The sequence below is a fragment of the Eptesicus fuscus genome, chromosome 7 (genome assembly GCF_027574615.1).
Source record: "Eptesicus fuscus isolate TK198812 chromosome 7, DD_ASM_mEF_20220401, whole genome shotgun sequence".
Classification (NCBI taxonomy): domain Eukaryota; kingdom Metazoa; phylum Chordata; class Mammalia; order Chiroptera; family Vespertilionidae; genus Eptesicus; species Eptesicus fuscus.
In genome coordinates, this window is record NC_072479.1 from 7638899 (window position 1) to 7659954 (window position 21056).

At 38.9% G+C, this 21056-nt stretch overlaps 1 protein-coding gene across 1 annotated transcript in view; it reads right to left on the reverse strand.

Annotated features, from left to right (window-relative positions):
- The window catches only part of B3GLCT (beta 3-glucosyltransferase), a 167132-nt gene that overhangs the window by 39387 nt on the left and 106689 nt on the right, over positions 1–21056 (reverse strand). Inside the window, exon 11 of the mRNA XM_028136295.2 lies at positions 12269–12382. Coding sequence (XP_027992096.2) covers positions 12269–12382 — 114 coding nt within the window. The remainder of the gene's footprint in view (positions 1–12268; positions 12383–21056) is intronic.

A 21056-nucleotide genomic window follows, 5' to 3' on the forward strand; every position in this document is an offset into this window, starting at 1 on the left:
GGGTGATCAGACAGCATTGGGCTTCGCCAGCATCCAAGCCTCTCTCTCTCTCCCAGAAGTCAGCAGTTCAGCCTGCTCACCAGCAGCCTGGGGCCGTTGCTGATCAGCCCCGCCTCTATGATCAGGCCCAGAAACAGGCCTGGAGATGCTAACTGGCATAGAAACTGACCAATCAGAACGAAATCTGGGTTAACTGCGATGAGCCAATGGCTACCTAGGAGGCAGAGTTTTTTATGCTGACTGGCATGGAAACCAACCAATCAGAACCAAATCTGTGTGAATTGAAAGAAGCCAATGGATGCCTAGGAGTTGGAGCTTTTGACGCTGACTGGCATAGAAACTGACCAATCAGAACCTACTCTGGGTGAACTGTGAATGCAGAACCTAAGGTGGGGGCTAAGAAGGGGTTTTAAGGGCAACAGCTGTTTGGTGTAAGGTATAAGAAAGTGATTCAATTTTTTAATGACCAGTTTGGCAGTATAGTGCATATGGCTGGCTATCAGTCCAGATATAGAGATTATGTGTTTTTGTCTGCCAAGAGCATCTCCTCCTGCTGAAAAGGCTTTTCCCTCCCATTTATGCAATCCTATCCTATATATCTATATTAATAAAAGGGTAATATGCTAATTAGACCGGGTCAACCGGCCATCTTCCAGATGTCTGACTTCCTTCCGGTCAAAGCCATGGTGGTGGGGGCCGAGGCAGAGGCAGTTAGGGGCAATCACGCTGGCAGGCAGAGGGGTTAGGGGCAATTAGGCAGGCAGGCAGGCAAGTGGTTAGGAGCCAGTTGTCCCAGATTGCAAGAGGGATGTCTGACTGCCAGTTTAGGCCCGATCCCACAGGCAGTCAGATATCCCCCGAGGGGTCCCAGATTGGAGAGGGTGCAGACCAGGCTGAGGAATGCCCCTCCGTGCACTTGTTTTGTGCACTGGGCCTCTAGTTAATTAATATTAAACTACTCAATTTGACCATTATTTTTGTTATTCGTGATCTCTTTCTGTACTTTTAACCATCATGGTATGTATTTTTGAAAGCCACCTCAAATTCCTTTAAGAATAAAGTAGAATATAAATATAAACAATAATATTGGATTAAAAATAAAATAAGAATGAATAATGAATGAATGAATATATGATTATTAAAGCCAACCTAAATACAAGTTTAAAAAGCAAGATTGTAAAAAAAGAAAATTCATCTAAAATAATTTTTCCAAAACAGACAATAACAAATTCAGTAATATATTTAACCTTGTCAGGAAAACTGATAACTATAGGAACAGCATGTCTGATTCTACACAGTACTTTTAATAGTACTTAAAACAATTAAAAAAAATGACTCTAAAGAACTAAACAATTAATTCACTACTTTATTTTTTTATTCATAAACTAGAAGCCCAGTGGGGTCCCTCAGGCTGGCCTGCAGGAATTGGGCCAAAACCAGCTCTCCGACATCCCCCGAGGGGACCCAGATTGTGAGAGGGTGAAGGCCAGGCCCGGGGACCCCACCGGTGCACGATCAGGCCAGCGAGAGACTGTGGGAGGGCTCCAGAGTGTGTCCAGCCTGCCTCACCCAGTCCTGATTGGCTGGACTCCAGCAGCAAGCTAACCTACCAGTTGGAGCATCTGTTCCCTGGTGGTCAGTGTGCATCATAGCAACTGGTCAAATGGTCAAACAAATGGTCGGACATGTAGCATATTAGGTTTTTATTATATAGGATAGGTTTGGGGAACCAGAAAATTAAACTTAAAATGTGGCAGGAACACTGTATAAAAATTAAGATGAACAAAGTACATCCGAAGGTATCTACTTACAGATAAAGACAATACAACAAAAGAGAATTACTGGCCAATATCTCTGATAAACTTAGATGCTAAAATCCTCAACCAAATATTAGCAAATCAGATCCAGCAACACATTAAAAAAATCATATCCCATGACCAAGTGGGATTTATTTCAAGGATGCAAGACTGGTACAATATTCACAAATCAATAAATGTGATATATCACATAAACAGATTATAAGAAAAAAAAATCACATGATCATATCATTGATGAAGAAAAAGCATTCAAAAAAACCCAACACCCTTTTTGATAAAAAATACAGCAAAGTGGGAATGAGGGATCATACCGCAACAAAAAGAAGCCATATATGACAAACCTATAGCCAACATTATATTCAATGGGCAAAAACTAAAACCATTTTCCCTATAAGCAGGAAAAAGATAGGATGCCCACATTTACCACTCTTGTTCAACATAGTACTGGAAGTGCTAGCCACAGCAATCAGACAAGAAGAAAAAATAAAAGGCATTCAAATTTGAAAGGAGGAAGTAAAACTCTCATTATTCACAGATGCCATGATATTGTGCATAGAATACACTAAAGACTCCACCAAAAAAACTACTAGATTTAATAAATGAATTTGGCAATGTAGTATGATACAAAATTAACACCCAAAAATCTATGGCATTTTTATTTTTTATTTTATTTTTTTAAATTTAATTTTTCTGGTACCAAAGGTGCTACCCAGGTGCTCCACAGTGGCGGTGATGAAATCATAACTATGGCTGGCTTCCCGCTCATGTCTAGGCACCCAGGCTGCTCCCTGATGTGCCCTGGCCACTCCCACCTCCCTGCCTGCCTTCCTTGCTCCCAGGCTCCCCATTTCTAAGGCATTTTTATACACAAATAATGAGCTCTCAGAAAGAGAAACTAACACTCCCATTTACCATTACAAAAAAAAAAAGTTAAGACACTGAGGAATAAACTTAACCAAGGAGGTTAAAGACCTGTGTTTGGAAAAGTATAGGACATTGAAAAAAGAGATAGAGGAAGATATAAACTAGTGGAAGTATATACCATGTTCACGGATTGGTAAAATCAACATCATTAAAATGTCCATACCCAAAGCAATCTATCCATTCAATGCAATCCCTATTAAATTACCAATGGAATATTTCATGGATCTAGAACAAATACTCCAAAAATTTATATGGAACCAAGGAAGACCCTGAATAGCCACAGTAATCTTGAGAATGAAGAAAAAAGTTGGAGGAATCACAATACCAGATATGAAGTTATACTACAAAGCCACTGTACTCAAAACAGGCTTATACTGGCACAAGAACAGACATATAGATCAATGGAACAGAACAGAGAACCCAGAATTTAATCCATGCCATTATGCTCAATTAATATTTGACAAAGGAGGCAAGAGCATACAATGGAGTCAAGACAGTCTCTTCAATAAATGACGCTGAGAAAATTGGACAATGCAAAAAAAAATGCAACTAGACCACCAACTTACATCATATACAAGAATAAACTCAAACTGGATAAAAGACTTAAATGTAAGTTGTGAAACCATAAAAATCTTTAAAAAAACCATAGGCAACAAAATCTCAGACATCTCTCGTAGCAATATGTTTACCAATACATCTCCTAGGACAATAGAAAATAAAGGAAAAGTCAACAAATGGGACTACATCTATTTTGCACAGCAAAAGAAACCAAAATAACAAGAGAGCCCACTGCATGGGAGAACATATTTGCCAATAATACATCTGATACTGTTTAATCTCCAAAATGTATGGGAAACCCATACAACTTAACAAAAGGAAGACAATCCAATTAAAAAATGGGCAAAGGACCTAAAGAGATACTTCTCCAAAGTGGACATACAGATAGTTAAAAGACATATGAAAAAATGCTCCAAGTCGCTAATCATCCGAGAGATGCAAATCAAAATGATAATGAGGTGCCATCTCACACCTGTCAGAATGGCTATCATCAACAAATCAACAAACAACAAGTTCTGGCAAGTATGTGGACAAAAGGGAACCCTAGTATACTGCTGGTGGGAATGCAGATTGGTGCAGCCACTATGGACAACAGTATGGAGTTTCCTCAAAAAAATTAAAAATAGAACTCCCATTTGACCCAGTGATCCCACTTTTAGGACTATATCCTAAGAAATCAGAAACAGGACAAAAAAATGGTGGTGAAATAGAAAGACGTGTCCCAAGCCTTGTCCTGGAGCAGAAAGAACAGCTGAGGGTTGCACCCGGAGTGTTTGTTGGTGAGTTAAGGGACAGCTATACTCCAGGAGAAGGTGGGGGACAGCTGGACGGGGTTCCCCTGACCGGGCAGCCCCCACTGCTGCTGGGTTCCCACCCGGAGCGACCCGCCCAGACGCGGAGACCGCGCCATCTTGAAGGGGAAAGTGGATCTTATCAGAAACCTGAAAATCTACAACTGTGGCACCCACTGAACAGCTGCGAACACCAGAACACCGGTCCCCAATTGGAGCAAACACGTGGATTCAGTGGAGCTCTACACTCCACCACGGAAAGGTCAGATTTCGCCGGGGATAAGGTGAGGTCTCTGGTCCTGGCAGGACAGAGAAACGCGCACACTGCGGGAGTTGGAGGACCGGGGGAAGTCTGCGCCTAGAAAAATCCGTGGCTGTTGGGGCTGGCATGATCTGTGAACGTGGAAGGGGGTCCTCAGAGCTGCTAACAGAAGGGATCTCTATAAAGAAACCCATTTTGATGACGCAAAAGGACAGCCTAAAAATTTTTAAAGTGTGCCGGCTGCTTAGACCCAAGGGGGAAAGAGGGACTGCATAGATTTATGTGCAGCCCCGTTGTTTGCACACTTGGGCTCTTTCCTCTTCAAATACCTGCTTCTGATTACTAAGCCCAATACATAGGATCACCCAGTTGGGGAAATCCTGGGAGACTTCAGGGGAAAGTTGTTTTTCTGGAACCTGGGGATCAGAGCGGGGAGTGACTGTCGGAGAGCCAGCTCTGGGGCAGCCACAAACCAGTATTGAGTGCCACAGAGAAAGCAGGATCTAAGTATAGGCTAGACAGGACTTTTAGACCAGGAAGTCAATCCAGAAACACTGCCACCCAGGGGCGGAATCACAAATTGACTCTTGTGTAATCACAAATAAAGGAATACAAGGAATTAAGACACTGCCTGCTTAAAAATCAGGACTGGCTTACAACACTGAGGAGCAGTGGAATGCAGGGAACTGCAATACTGCCCTGACTGGGAAACAAGCGTGCCAAACAGAACAACAGAGGAAGTGAATGACCTTTACTACTGCACATTTTATTTTATTTTTTCATCTTTTACTTAAGAAACTAATTTTTTAGTTTCTTTTTTCCTCACTTGATTTTACCTTTTTAATTATTACACTTTTATTTTCAATCAGTATTATTACTACTACTATTTTACCTTTTTTTTAAAAAGTGTCATTTTATTGTCTCTATTTTACTTTGGGATTAGTGTCCTACATTCTATTTTCATCTTTTCTTTATCATCGTTTTACTCTATCTCAACTCAACCTTTATGCCATCACTCTCTTCCTAAATTTTCCCCTTTTAGTATCTTGTTTCTCATACTCTTTTCCTGCTTTAGATTTGCCCTCTGTCCTTTTGTTGTTGTTTGCCTGAATGTTGATTATATCAATTTTTTATGCTTTTTTGTGAGATTGTTTTCCTTATTCTTTTTTTGTTTGTTTGTTTGTTTGTTTTTGTTTGTTTTTTGCTTCTGTTTTCCCTCACCTTGCTTGATATTAGATGTTGTTTGTAGTTTGTATTAACCTCCAGGTACTTGTTGCTGGCATTTGTTGGGATTAGTGGCTGCTCTATTGGAGTTTTCTCCCCATATATATAGTTTGTTGCCCTTTTCTTTCTTATTCTCTTTCTTTTCTCTCTTACTTTTTTGTTTACTTTTCCCAGCTTCATTTTTTTCCCCTCTTCTTCTTTTTTTTCCTATCCCCTAATTTGCCTGTCTCTGGTGGTCACCTTTATTTGGGCTTATTAATATTGTAAATACATCTCTGTTCATTGCCTTGTGTGTTGTACCTACTTGTGTTGTATTTTGTGCCTTTAAATCAACACAGGAGAGAGAGAACTACATAACCAGACATCAGAAGAAGAAAGACCATGGGGAGACAAAGAAATAGCCCACATAAAAAAGAAAAGCAGGCATTACCAGAAAAGGAAGTAAACAAAATGGAGGCAAGCAACCTGTCAGAGAAAGAATTCAGAGAAATGGTCATGAGGTGGCTAAAAAGAATGGAAGACAAATTCGACAATATGAGTAAGAACCAAGATGAAATGAAGAAGAACCAAGAGAAATGAAAAATGACATCGATGCTGTAAAGAACTCAATAGAAAGCATAAAGAGTAGACTGGAAGAAACAGAGGACTGCATCAGTGAGCTAGAAGACAAGGTGGGGGAAAATACCCAAGTAGAGAAGCTTCTAGAAAAATAAAATAAAAAGCAGGAGGAGAGCCTAAGGAAACTTTGGGACAACATGAAACAAAACAACATCAGCATTATAGGGGTTCCAGAAGGAGAGGAAACTGAGCAAGGAATAGAAAACCTGTTTGAAGAAATAATGACAGAAAACTTCCCTGATATAGGGAAGAAAAAAACCCACAGAAATCCAAGAAGCTCACAGAGTCCCAAGCAAAATGAACCCCAAAAGACCAATGCCAAGGCACATTATAATTAAATTGGCAAACACCAACGACAAAGTAAGAATCTTAAAAGCGGCCAGAGAGAGGCAGAAAGTTACATACAAAGGAACCCCCATCAAACTTGCAACTGATTTCTAACAGAAACTCATCAGGTGAGAAGGGAATGGAATGAAATATACAAAGTCATGCAAAGGAAGGGTCTGAATCCAAGAATACTGTACCCAGCAAGGCTTTCAATCAAAATTGAAGGTGAAATAAGGAGCTTCACAGACAAAAAAGGACTAAGAGAATTTATTACCACCAAACCAGCAATGCAAGAAATGCTAAAGGGTCTGCTGTAAAAAAAAATGAAGAAATAGGAAGCGAAGAAGGAACACAGGGGTAAAGAATAAAAATGGCGACAAATAAGTACCTATCAATCATAACTTTAAATGTAAATGGATTAAATGCACCAATCAAAAGACATAGGGTAACGGACTGGATAAGAAAACATGACCCATATATCTGCTGCCTACAAAAAACCCACCTCAGAAAAAAAGACACACAGACTGAGGGTGAAGAAATGGAAAAAGGTTTTTCAGGCGAATGGAAATGAAAAAAAAGCTGAGGTAGCAATACTTATATCTGACAAATTAGATCTCAAAGTGAAGGACATAAAAAGAGATAAGGAAGGCCACTTCATAATACTAAAGGGAGCAATCCAACAAGAAGAAATAACTCTGGTAAACATATATGCACCCAATACAGGAGCACCCAAATACATAAAAAACTCCTGGAGGACATCAAGGGAGAGATTGACAGCAATACAATCATAGTAGGAGACTTTAATACCCCTCTATCACCATTGGACAAATCCTCTAAACAAAAAATCAGCAAAGAAACATCAATCCTAAATGACTCACTAGACAGGATGGAATTAATTGACATCTTCAGAACATTTCACCCCAAAGCCACAAATATACATTCTTCTCAAGTGCACATGGGTCATTTTCAAAGATAGACCATATGTTGGGTCATAGGCAAAGTCTCTTCAAATTCAAGAAGACGGAAATCATACCAAGCATCTTCTCAGATCACAGTGGCATAAAACTGGAAATCAACTACAATAAAAACAATCCAAAGAAATCAAACACATGGAGACTAAACAGCATGCTATTAAACAATGACTGGATAACCAGAGAGATCAAGGAAGAAATAAAAAACATCATGGCAACAAATGACAATGAAAACACAACAATCCAAAATCTATGGGACACAGCGAAAGCAGTTCTGAGAGGGAAGTTCCTAGCTCTACAAGCCTACTGCAAAAAATAAGAAACAATGGTAATAAATTACCTAACCCTACAACTCAAAGAGTTGGAAAGAGAGCAACAAGAAAAGCCCAGTGTAAGCAGAAGGAAGGAAATAATAAAGATCGGAGCAGAGATAAACGACATAGAGACCAAAGAAACAATACAAAAGATCAACAAAATCCAGAGCTGGTTCTTTGAAAGGATAAACAAGATTGATGAACCTCTAGCCAGCATCACCAAGAAGCAAAGAGAGAGGACCCAAATAAACAAAATCAGAAATGAAAAAGGTGAAATAACAACAGACCCAACCGAAATACAAAGGATTGTTAAAAAATACTATGAACAACTCAATTCTAACAAACTAGACAACCTGGAGGAAATGGACACATTCCTAGAAAAATACAATCTTCCAAAACTTACTCAGGAAGATACTAAAAATCTCAATAGGCTGATAACTATGAAAGAAATTGAAGCAGTCATCAAAAAGCTGCCAGCAAACAAAAGCCTGGTGCGAGAAGGCTTCACAGGAGAGTTTTACCAAACATTCAAGGAAGACCTAAAACCTATCCTCCTCAGACTATTCCCGAAAATTCAAGAGGAAGGAACACTTCCAAGCTCCTTCTATGAAGCCAGCATCACCCTAATACCAAAACAAGATAAAAACAACACAATGAAACAGAATTACAGGCCAATATCCCTCATGAACATAGATGCCAAAATCCTCAACAAAATTCTAGCAAATCGAATCCAGCAGTACATCAGAAAGATCATACACCATGACCAAGTAGGATTTATCCCTGGGATGCAAGGATAGTACAATATCTGCAAATCAATAAACGTGATACATCACATAAACAAATTGAGAGATAAAAATCACATAGTCATATCAATGCAGAAAAAGCATTTGACAAAATCCAACACCCTTTCTTGATAAAAACTCTCAACAAGGTGGGAATAGAAGGATCATACCTCAACATAATAAAAGCTATATATGATAAACCCACAGCTAACATCATACTCAATGGGCAAAAACTAAACCATTTCCCCTAAGAACAGGAAGAAGACAGGGGTGCCCACTCACACCACTCCTGTTCGACATAGTACTGGAAGTATTAGCCATTGCAATTAGACAAGAAGAAGAAATAAAAGGCATCCAAATTGGAAAAGAAGAAGTAAAGCTGTCCTTATTTGCAGATGACATGATATTGTACATAAAAAACCCGAAAGACTCCATCAAAAAACTGATAGGCTTAATAAATGAATTCGGCAATGTAGCAGGATAAAAAAATTAAAGCCAAGAAATCTATGGCATTTCTATACACAAATAGAGAACTTATAGAAAGAGAAACTAAAAAAGCAATCCCATTCACCATCGCACCAAAAAAGTTAAGATACCTAGGAATAAACTTAACTAAGGAGGTAAAAGACCTATACACGGAAAACTACAGGAGAGTGAAAAAAGAGATAGAGGAAGATGTAAACAGATGGAAGAACATACCATGTTCATGGATTGTTAGAATCAACATCATTAAAATGTCCATACTACCCAAAGCAATCTATAGATTCAATGCACTCCCCATTAAAATGCCAATGGCATATTTCGCAGACCTAGAAGGAACTCTCCAAAAATTCATCTGGAATTTAAAAAAAAAAGACCCCGAAGAGCCACAGCAATCCTGAGAAAGAAGAATAAAGTAGATGGAATCTCAATACCAGATTCAAGCTGTATTACAATGCCACTGTTCTCAAAACAGCCTGGTACTGGCACAAGAACAGACATATAGACCAATGGAATAGAATAGAGAACCCAGATATCGACCCAAACCACTATGCTCAATTAATATTTGACAAAGGGGGCATGAACATACAATGGAGTCACGACAGTCTCTTCAATAAATGGTGTTGGGAAAATTGGACAGATACATGCAAGAAAATGAAACTAGACCACCAACTTACACCATACACAAAAATAAACTTAAAATGGATACAGGACTTAAACATAAGACGGGAAACCATAAAAATACTAGAGGAATCCACAGGCAGCAAAATCTCAGACATATGCCGAAAGAACTTCTTCACTGATACTGCTCCTAGGGCAATGGAAGCTAAAGAGAAAATAAACAAATGGGTCTACATCAAAATAAAAAGCTTTTTCACAGCAAAAGAAACCATCAACAAAACAACAAGAAAGCCCACTGCATGGGAGAACATATTTGCAAATGTTATCACTGATAAAGGTTTAATCTCCAACATCTACAGGGAAATCATACAACTTAACAAAAGGAAGATAAACAATCCAATAAAAAAATGGGCAACGCACCTAAATAGAATCTTTTCGAAAGAAGACAGAAGGAAGGCCAAGAGACACATGAAAACATGCTCAAAGTCACTAATCATCTGATAGATGCAAATCAAAACGACAATGCGGTACCATCTCACACCTGTCAGAAGGGCTATCATCAACAAATCAACAAAGGACAAGTGTTGGCGAGGATGCGGAGAAAAAGGAACCCTCATGCACTGTTGGTGGGAATGCAGACTGGTGCAGCCACTGTGGAGAACAGTATGGAATTTCCTCAAGAAACTAAAAATGGAACTCCCATTTCACCCAGTAATCCCTCTCCTAGGAATATATCCTAAGAAACTAGAAACACCAGTCAGAGAGGATATATGCACCCCTATGTGCATAGCAGCACAATTTACAATAGCTAAGATTTGGAAACAGCCTAGGTGCCCATCAGCAGATGACTGGATCAGAAAACTATGGTACATCTACACAATGGAATACTATGCTGCCATAAAAAAGAAGGAATTCTTACCATTTGCAGCAACCAGGATGGAACTACAGAGCATTATGCTAAGTGAAATAAGCCAGTCAATGAAAGAAAAATACCACATGATCTCACTCATTTATGGATAATAAAGAACATTGTAAACTGATGAACAAAATGATAGATACAGAGGCAGTAAAGTATCAAACAGACTGTCATATTACAGCGGGAAGGTTAGGGAGAGGTGGGGGAGATAAGAGATCAACCGAAGGACTTGTATGCGTGCATATAAGCATAACCAATGGACGCAAAACACTGGGGGGTGAGGGCATGTATGGGAGTGGGGGGGGGCATTGGTAAGATATGTACACATATAATACCTTAATTAAAAAAATGGAAAAAAAAAAGAAATCAGAAACACCAATCAGAAAGAATATATGCACCCCTATGTTCATAGCAGCGCAATTTACAACAGCTGAGATTTGGAAACAGCCCAAGTGCCCATCAGCATATGAGTGGATATAAAAGCTGTGGTACATCTACACAATGGAATTCTACACAGCTGTAAAAAAGGAAGAACTCTGCCATTTGCAACAGCATGGATGGCCCTGGAAAGCATTATGCTATGCAAAATAAGCCAGTCAGAGAAAGATAATTATCATCTGATCTCACTCATTTATGAATTTTAATGAACAAAATAAACTAATGAACAAAATAGATCCAGAAACATAGAAGCATGGAACAGACTGTGGAACCTCAGAGGGAAGGCAGCAGAGGGTGGATGGGCGGGAAGAGAACAACCAAAGAACCTGTATGCATATAGACACAGACAATAGGGCCTGGGGTGGCGGAATGGGGGAGGGAGTGGGCTAGAAGAGGTCAATGGGGGGGGAGGAAGTGGACATATGTAATACTCCCAACAATAATGATGTTAAGAAAAGAGGGGAAATATGGTCTAAGAAAAATGTCCAGGAGATCAAATATGTATTTGTAAAATATTCTTTTTTAATCTGGGGGTTTGGTATATTTGTCTCTACTTTTTTCATACATGATATATTTTATAAATTAAAGACAAATTCACCTTTACCTTATATATTTTTTTAATTAGAAAGCCTGCAATATGAAGAGAAAACCTAGTGTACTTCCAACAATGTGCTAAATATAAAACTAGTGTGGAATGTGGTTAAATGCTACTCAAAGATACACACAAAACAAGCTCAGACCATAAGTTTCCTGACGATAGAAACTATCAGCTTTATTCCTACTCCCCCTGGCATCTAACCTAGGCTGGTATACAGCAGTTGGATAATATCCTGGCTGGTTAAATTGTTAAAATTAAATGAGGAGAAGCTTTGGCGAAAAGATGATAAATTCACTTGGAACATCCCATTGGGCCACAGTGAATTCTGAAGGTATGAAAAATGTATTCTCAAACTTGATCATAATTATCATGTGCTCAGTCATATCAATATGGCTTATTAAAAACTTATAACCTGTCTTAGTACTTATAATGCAGTGCTTAATCTGAAAAAAAAAAAATCAGCCTATATCTATGAGTAAAGACGTTGAGAAGAGAGAAAGAAAAAAAACTTACATAAGCCAAAAATTATAGCATCTATAAGATATTCCATTTTATTATTAGTTGAATTTATTCTATTTGCAGAATGGACATGCTGATTAAGAGGAGCGGTACGAATGAAGGACTCACCTCTGTCTGTATTAGGAATTCCCAGATCCACTGTAGGAATGGAACTTTCTGCATAGTCACTGTAGTATTCAATGAGACTGGCCTGACCCGCCCATGTCTGCTTTACAATGGGGACTGAAAAAATGAGAGAAGTGATAGTCACTGACACAGTTATGTAGAAAAGCTTAGAATATCAAAGGGGCAGCACAATCCCCTATAAAGAGAACTGTTACTTGTTCTTTTTCAGGTGTTCCAAGCCTTAGAGCTCACTTTTCTACCCTGAGAAATGCCATATGCACATGAATAAAACCCTCTTCCTGGGCCATTTTCAATATACTCTAGAGCCAAGCACTTTTTATTCCTGATGATAAATACACTTGCTTCCATACAATAATAAATTTTCTAATTATACTTATTGTGTTTAATCAGTATATAATCAACATTCTGATTATACTGTTGCATTTAATTAATTTTAACTAATTTTTCTCTTTGCCCAATTGAGTTCATTTAAAATTCGAAAGTGGATTTTTATAAAGCTTTTTAGGGAAGTAGAAAATATAATTACTTCCAAAGATGAGAATAGTCGATGTGGTTCTGACTGAAATGCTATTTTGTCTCTTAAAATGGGGGGAGGGTATCTTTTCAAACTACACTGTCCCACCCAAAGATTCCAATACGACCACCCAACTCTATAAAGGGTGGTCCCAACTCTACCATTGGGAATCACTACATATAATGACTGATGTTATTATTGTACTTTTGAAATATGTGAAATAAGATCTTGAAAACCATTACAGATTTTAAAACTCCATAATTAACAAATAAATTGTTTTAATACAATAAACACAAACAACAAAAAACTCTCCTGGTTTTCTGCATTATATGGTGAGATGTTAAAAGACAGCTCTGTATCCACGCCTGACATAGAATTCTGCCTGATCACTATTTGATATTAATTTACTTGACCAACTATCCAAGTAATTGTTTGCTTCTGTGTGTTTTTTTAGGTTACTGTCTGAAACTCTAAATATTAAGGAGAATAAGGGGCTTCGGTTGTAGTTTTAGTGGAAAAAGCCATCCTACCTAGATTTTATACCCTATTAATTTAAGAATCTCAACTCTGATAAACCAAGTCTTCAGGTCAATATTTTAAGACTTTATCAGATCTTTTTCTTTTTTCCAAACCAAATAAAAATAAATTATATGCAAAAACTGCCGATCCAATGCCAAATTTAAGTGTTTGGCTATGTAAATCAACAAATTAAGTCAAACTCAGATAGCCTTTGTACATAAATGTAAAGGTGCACCATTTTGTAGTCCATTATTCACCAACTTTAAGAAAGAAAAAGACCTATGAATTCTGGGTATTTGCTATTATCTCCAAAATACCTATTCTAACCCACCAAATATTATTTTATACATTAAAATATAAATTTCTGCAATCATAAAAAAAGGTGGATACAAAGATTTCTCCAAGTCAAAACAAAGATGCAGTAAATGATATGGCTGCTATGGGAAAAAATAATCTACACTGTTCTACTTCCAAATTCTAGCACAACAAAAATCTTCATCATGACATTGCCCTGGCAGTCTGCTTTGCACATGATGAGCAGAGGACTTACCCCAGAAAGGGCTCCCTACAGCTTGCAGCCACTAAATATTCCCACTCTTGGGTGAAATGTTCCCCAATTCATAAGGATGGAAAGGTCAAGAATTTTCCTCAGTCCCCAGCACTTTTACAAGCCATAAAAATTCTGCTTCCATTTTTCTCAGCCCTTAGCTGTCAGTTCCTATTGGCTCTAATAAGCCTTCTTAAACAGCATAGGTATTTCTTCTCAATTAGCTGATTTAAATGAAATAAAAATAAAAATTGAGTGTGAGTTAGCTCTTTACTTATATTCTTTGTTTCAGTTTTCAGTTGAAAAAAAAATTTCACTAAAGGTCAGAATTACTATATGACTGGTTCCCCAACAACTAGTACAGTGCCTGAGATGTAGTAGGTACTTAATAAATAGTTAAATGAGGATTAAATTTTGCAGAAATTCCAACAAGAAGCCTACAGCTATTTTTGGAACTAGTGTAAAGGAAAGTTTTATTCATAACAGTGATTCATTCTTTGGTACAAGATGGGTATCCCTATTGCCAATCATTTAAAAATAAACTAACCATTTTAATATAATGAAGTGTTATGACTCTATAATACCAAAAGCATTAAAAAGTTTGTGTTATCTGTCACTATAACTCATGTGGATTTGTCCTACGTGCCAATTGCAAAGAATTTCAAGCTAAGGCTAAGTTTTGTATAACAGCAGGTTAAGGCTTTATTTTTAATTAACCAGTGTTGATTCTAAATTATTTAACACTTTAAAAATATGGGTCTATTATATTAGCATTATTTGAATTCTAAAGTGAATTCATTATATTACTTATAAAATATTTTATATAGTACTCAAGTAGTGCTTTCCTAAAGATATTAAACATTGAAAAATATTTCAGAATAGTTACATGATATAATATATCATTTTCACATTAGCTAACAGATATTTGATATTATACGGTAGAGAACCATACTTTCTACCATATAATAAAACAACAGTGAATGCCTCTTTCCAGGTTTGCTGCAAGATAAGTTATAATTGGAACAAAGTAAAAATTGGACTACAACAAAACCTCACTGCACAAAAGGCATAAATCTTCCACATGCCCTTCCAGTCTAGTGGCGGAAGAGCAGTGTCTCACTATGAGGCAAGGAGCACACATTTTTACCCCAAGTTAATTTACCTGCAAAACTCAAATTCCAAATGAAAATGAACTTGACACTTGAACACAATACAAAAACCACCACACAATCAACTATGAATGATTCTTGATTTTATGAAATCTGCTGTTTTTGACAAACAGACCTATTTTTGTCTCAGTATGCAAGTCAATGACCACAAAATTAGAGATACCTGCCTAAACTGTGTTTTAATTCCTGTTTGTAGAGATGAGGTGGATGGAAGACTGTAAAGCATCCCTCATGGATGATCTGAAACATTTTAGGGCAATCTGGGATACCTTCACCTGTTCCAAAGCCAGGGGAGAACGGAACGAGCCAACACCTGACTCCCTTCCTCTCTTTAAGAATTAATCTAATCACTCCACTTAACATAGGGTGTAGCCTTGCCCCTTGCTGCATTTTAATCCAAGCCTCACATTTTAAATTAGCAGATTGTAGGGCAGCAGTTGTCAGCCTCTCTACAGTAATCAGAGAACACACCTACCACAAACTCCTTTTAATAAGTTTGTTCAGATCCTCCTCTTCTAGACAAGATCACTGCAGTAAAGATATCAAATGGGAATTTTTTAACCTAAAAAGGATAAAGTATTTATTTTTAGGAGCTCAGGAAGTCGTGAAAAGAAACTAAGGGCTGAGCCAATAGCAATTTAACCTCTATAATTAGAGGGAGATGGCAGGGGAGCATCTCACAATCAACCATCGGTGAACATGAACCGTGGCTGCCCTGAGATACCTGCAACATGCATACAGGCAAAATGATGCAAAGAACATTCTTCATGTTTTCTGACAGCTCACATCACATAGGGAAGAACACTAACCCAAGAGGAAGTGATCGTGCTGAATATTAAATTCCAGAGATCTCCTTGCTTAAATATAATCTGACATGCTATGCCCAATTTCCTTGCTTTATATAATTCTTATAATTTCTTAAAACCCTACTCAATGCTTGCATCTCAGAGTGTTGATGTTTCAGTGGTATCAACATGTATTTCTTACTTAAGCTAAAAAACAAAATATGCTTTTGCTGCCCGAGTTCTAAGATTATTTTTTTTTCATTTAAATCAGAATCCAGACATAAGCAGTTACATAATTGTTAGTTTCACTGATAGGGAAAAAAAATTCAGGAGGTGAAATAACTTTTTAAAAAATTTTGGAACTTGGCTTTATAGGAATAAAGCCATGAGTTCAATGTATATTTTCCCTTGTCTTGATTAGAGCCTTGGACAGAATGTCCATCCTTCACCCTTTTCCCTGGGGGTGGCCAACATTATAAGGAGCCAGGAGTTGGGGAGGTCACTAGTATCCACTTAGGCTCAAGTCCCTGGGGGCAGGATACCCACAAGCGACAACCTGCCACCAGATAACTCACTAACGCTACTGCCCACTCTCAATTTGTCAGACAAACACAGTCTTATTTTCCTTCATTGCCATTTGGCCTTTGTCACTTCAAGTGTTTCTACCACATGAAGGAAAAAAGAAAAAAATATATACCCCAATCCATGTATCCTGCTCAACTACAGATGTAATATGCTTGGACAGGTTAGCAATCTAAAGTCCCTGCTTGATTTATATTTGAGATCATCTGTGAATTTCAGTTCCTGGCTATCCACAGTGTTGCTGAAAATAAAGGTTACTTCCACAGCATCTGTCCAAGTCAAACTTGACCTTGAGCATAGCAGAGCATCAACACAAATATCAAATAGAATTTATCAAGTGTTAGGTTTGGAATACATCCAAGGAGATCACAGCTGTGTCATGGCAGAAAGAATCTGGGATTTGGAGCCAGAAAACCCGAGCTGCAGCTGTCCTATCAATAGACCACAGGAACTTGGGCCAGTTGTGTCTATCTATACTCAGCTTTCTCTAGAATATCAAGTGAATAACATTAGTTATCACATCACAAAGAATATTCAACATGAAATTAGATGACAGAATGTATGTGGAAAAACATACCAGAAAATGTAAAAAAGATAGCAGTCAAAAGCAGTTACTGAGGCACTGTCGTTGTAACTAACATGATTACTGGATAATTCTTTGTCACAACTGGTGGCTAGACTAGACTTAAAAAAGGAAGGCAGAGCCCAGGGACGTGTCGGGCTTCACTTCCATCCAGCCAGTGGACATCAAAATCCCTAAAATCCTGCTGCCTTAGACTATCTTTCCAAACAAACAAGTCCAAGTTTAAAGAGGGCTTGTCACAGAAACCCAACTGTGAAGGCCTTTTAGGTTTCATTGACCCCCAGATCCAAATTAACAGCAGCAATAAATGCACCTGCCTTTGGGTCGGGGTGGGAGGGTGTTGAATGCTCCTGACATACTTTTAAGATTCTTTAATTTTTAAAGACTTTGACTCAAAATTAAAATACAAAAGCATTGAGGAAAAAGATGGTGACTGGCAAGAAGGTAGGGAGGGAGAATGTGTGAGAGAGTGAGGGAGTGATAGAGGAGTGTGTGGACGTGTGTGGTGTGTGTGTGAGAGAGAATGAGGGACAGTTAGATCCTGCAGGTCTTCTGGGGGCTGCCAAACTGGACAGTCTTAGACGGCAAAACCCCGCTTCCACCGCGAAGACTCCGGGGGCGGCCAATGTGGGCACAGAGACCATGCCATCTTGAAAAACAGAATTGCTTGAGACTAGGATCCTAGCCTCAGCACCACCCAGTCTGGTCTCAGACACAAACCGGGACCCTGCAGCCACTAGGGACAAAGACCTGCGACCATAGCTGCAGACCCACAGACACCAAGAATCCAGACATCCCGGCAGCAGATTTCTGTGAGTCACAGAGCCCATCCCCCTCCCCACAGGCCCGCTGCAATGGCATAGGAACTGCTAGACCCACTCTGTGCAAGCAGGCCTCCTGCCCACACAAGGCGGCTGCTCTACCTGAATTTGAGCCTGGGTGTGCAGACACTGGGAGTCTGTTTCCTGCAGCGCACACTCGCGTGACCACTTCCCAGGCCCACACAGGGCAGCTGTGCCAACTGACTTTGATCCTGGGCAAGCACACATGAAAGTCTGTTTCCCACAGTGCAGGAGTGGACCTCCTGCTGACACAGGATGGCTGTGCAACCCGGCCCCCCAAGCAGACTGGGGACCCTGATTTTCCGTGTGAAAGGCAGCACTGATCACCAGTGACTTGACTCTGTTTCTCATGTGCGCATGTGATCCCTGATTCCCAGTGATACCAATTCTCAGTGCATGCCCACACAGGGACCCTGATTCTCGGCGCAAGGCTGCACCATGCAACAAAGACTCTGATACTCTATTCTCGGCATGGGCACAGGGGGACTCTGACTCCTGGCGCATGCTAGGGGACTCTGATTTTTGGCACATGCCAGCATGGTGCAGGCAGGGTCCCTGATTCTAGTTTCGCACACAAGGCCACACTGAGCGCTGGTGACTCTGATCCTGGGCAAGTGTGGCTCCCACCGACCCACGGCAGCCACATGTCTTGGTGTCAGAGCTCTTCAGTGACACTTGGGAGGTGTGAAGCTCCCACTGCACATGGCCCAGGCCCATGCAACTTGGCGTTTGGACCTTCTGGTGATAGTTAGAATGGGGAGACAATAAAACAATCGCAGAAAAAAGAAAATGAAGACTCGCCAAGAAAGGATATAAATGAAACAGAAACATGCAACATAACAGAAAAAGAATTCAGAGTAATGGTCATACAGTTCATAAACCGGATGGATGAGAAAATCAACAACCTATGCAAAAATCAGGAAGAAATCCAAAGTGATACAGCTACAATCAAAAACACCAATGGAAAGTTTCAACAGTAGACCAGAAGAAGCAGAGGACCAAATTAGTGAGTTAGAAATTACAGAAACAAGCCCAATCTGAACAGCAACTGGAGAAAAAATTAAAAAGCAGGAGGAGAGCCCTAGGTGGTTTGGCTCAGTGGGTAGAGTGTCGACCTGTGGACTGAAGAGTCCCGGGTTCGATTCCGGTCAAGGGCACATGCCTGAGTTGCAGGCTCGACCCCCAGTAGGGGGTGTGCAGGAGGCAGCCAATCAATGACTGTCTCTCATCATTGATGTTTCTATCTCTCTCTCTCCCTCTTCCTTACTCTCTGAAATCAATAAAAATAAAAAAAAAAAATAAAAAAGCAGGAGGAGAGCCTAAGGGAGCTTTGGGACAACACAAAATGAAGTAACATACATATAATAGAGCTGCCAGAAGGACAAGAAGAGCAGCAAGGATTAGAAAATCTATTTGAAGAAATAATGACAGAAAACTTCCCTGTTATGGGGAAGAAAAAGTTACACAAGTACAAAGAGTCCCAAGCAAGATGAATCCCAAAAGACCCACACCAAAACACGTCATAATTACAATGGTAAATGTTAACAAAAAAGAGAGAATCTTAAAGGCTACAAGAGAGAGACAGAGAGTTACCTACAAAGGATCCCCCATTAGATTATCAAATGATTTCTCAAAAGAAACACATCAAGCTAGAAGGGAATGGAATTAAGTATACAAAGTGATGCAAAGCAAAGGACTGAATCCAAGAATACTCTATCCAGCAAGACTATCAATCAAAACTGAAGGGGAAATCAGGAGCTTTGCAGACAAAAAAAGGCTAAGGGAGTTTATCACTACCAAGCCAGCAATGCAAGAAATGCTAAAGGGAATGCTATAAAAAGAAGAAATAGAAAGGGAGGAAGGAACACAGCCATAAAGTACAGAAATGGCTACAAACAAGTACCTATCAATAATAGCATTAAATGTAAATGGATTAAATGCTCCAATTAAAAGACATCAAGTGACTGAATGGATTAAAAAAAATGACCCATATATATGTTGTCTACAGGAGACCCACCACAGAACAAGGGACTCACACAGACTGAAAGGGAAGGGAGGGAAAAATATGTATCAGGCAAATGGAAATGAAAAAAAAGCTGGGGTAGCAATACTTATATATGACAAAATAGACCTCAAAGTGAAGACCATAACAAGAGACAAGAAAGGCCACTTCATAATTCTAAAGGGATCAATACACCAGGAGGATATAACTCTGGTAAACATTTATGCACCCAATGCAGGAGCACCCAAATACATTTTAAAAAATTCTGGAAGATATCAGGGGAGAGATTGAAAGCAACACAATCATAGTAGGAGACTTTAATGCCCCATTAATATCACTGGATAAATCCTCTAGACAAAAAATTTAGCAAAGAAACATCAATCCTAAAGAACTCACTAGATCAGTTGGACTTAATTGACATCTTTAGAACACTCCACCCCAAAACTACAGAATATACATTCTTCTCAAGAGCACCGGAGACATTTTCAAAGATAGACCACATATTGGGACAAAGGCAAAATATCTCCAAATTCAAGAGGATTGAAATCATATCAAGCATCTTCTCAGATCACAATGGCATAAAATTAGAAATCAACTATAATAAAAACAATCACAAAAATTCAAACACCTGAAGGCTGAAGAGCATACTATTAAACAATGAGTGGGTTACCAAAGATATCAAAGATTTAAAAACGATCCTGGAAACAAATGAAAATGAAAACACAACAATCTAAAATCTTTGGGACAGAGTGAAAGCAATCCTGAGAGGGAAGTTCATAGCATTACAGGCCTACCTCAAAAAACAAGAAAAACTGGTAATAAACCATCTAACTCTGAAACTTGAAGAATTAGAAAGAGAGCAACAAGAAAAGCCCAGTGTGAGCAGAAGGAAGGAAATAATAAAGACCGGAGTGGAAATAAATGACATAGAAACAAACAAAAAAAAAATACAAAAGATCAATGAAACCAAGAGCTGTTTCTTTGAAAGGATAAACAAGATTGATGAACCTCTAGCCAGGCTCACCAAGAAGCAAAGAGAGAGGACCCAAATAAACAAAATCAGAAATGAAAGAGGTAAAATAACAACAGACCCCACAGAAATACGAAGCATCATAAAAAAATACTATGAGCAACTCTACTCCAACAAACTGGTCAACCTAGAAGAAATGGACATACTGTTAAAAAAAAATACGACCTTCCAAAACTCAACCAGGAGGAATCAAAAAA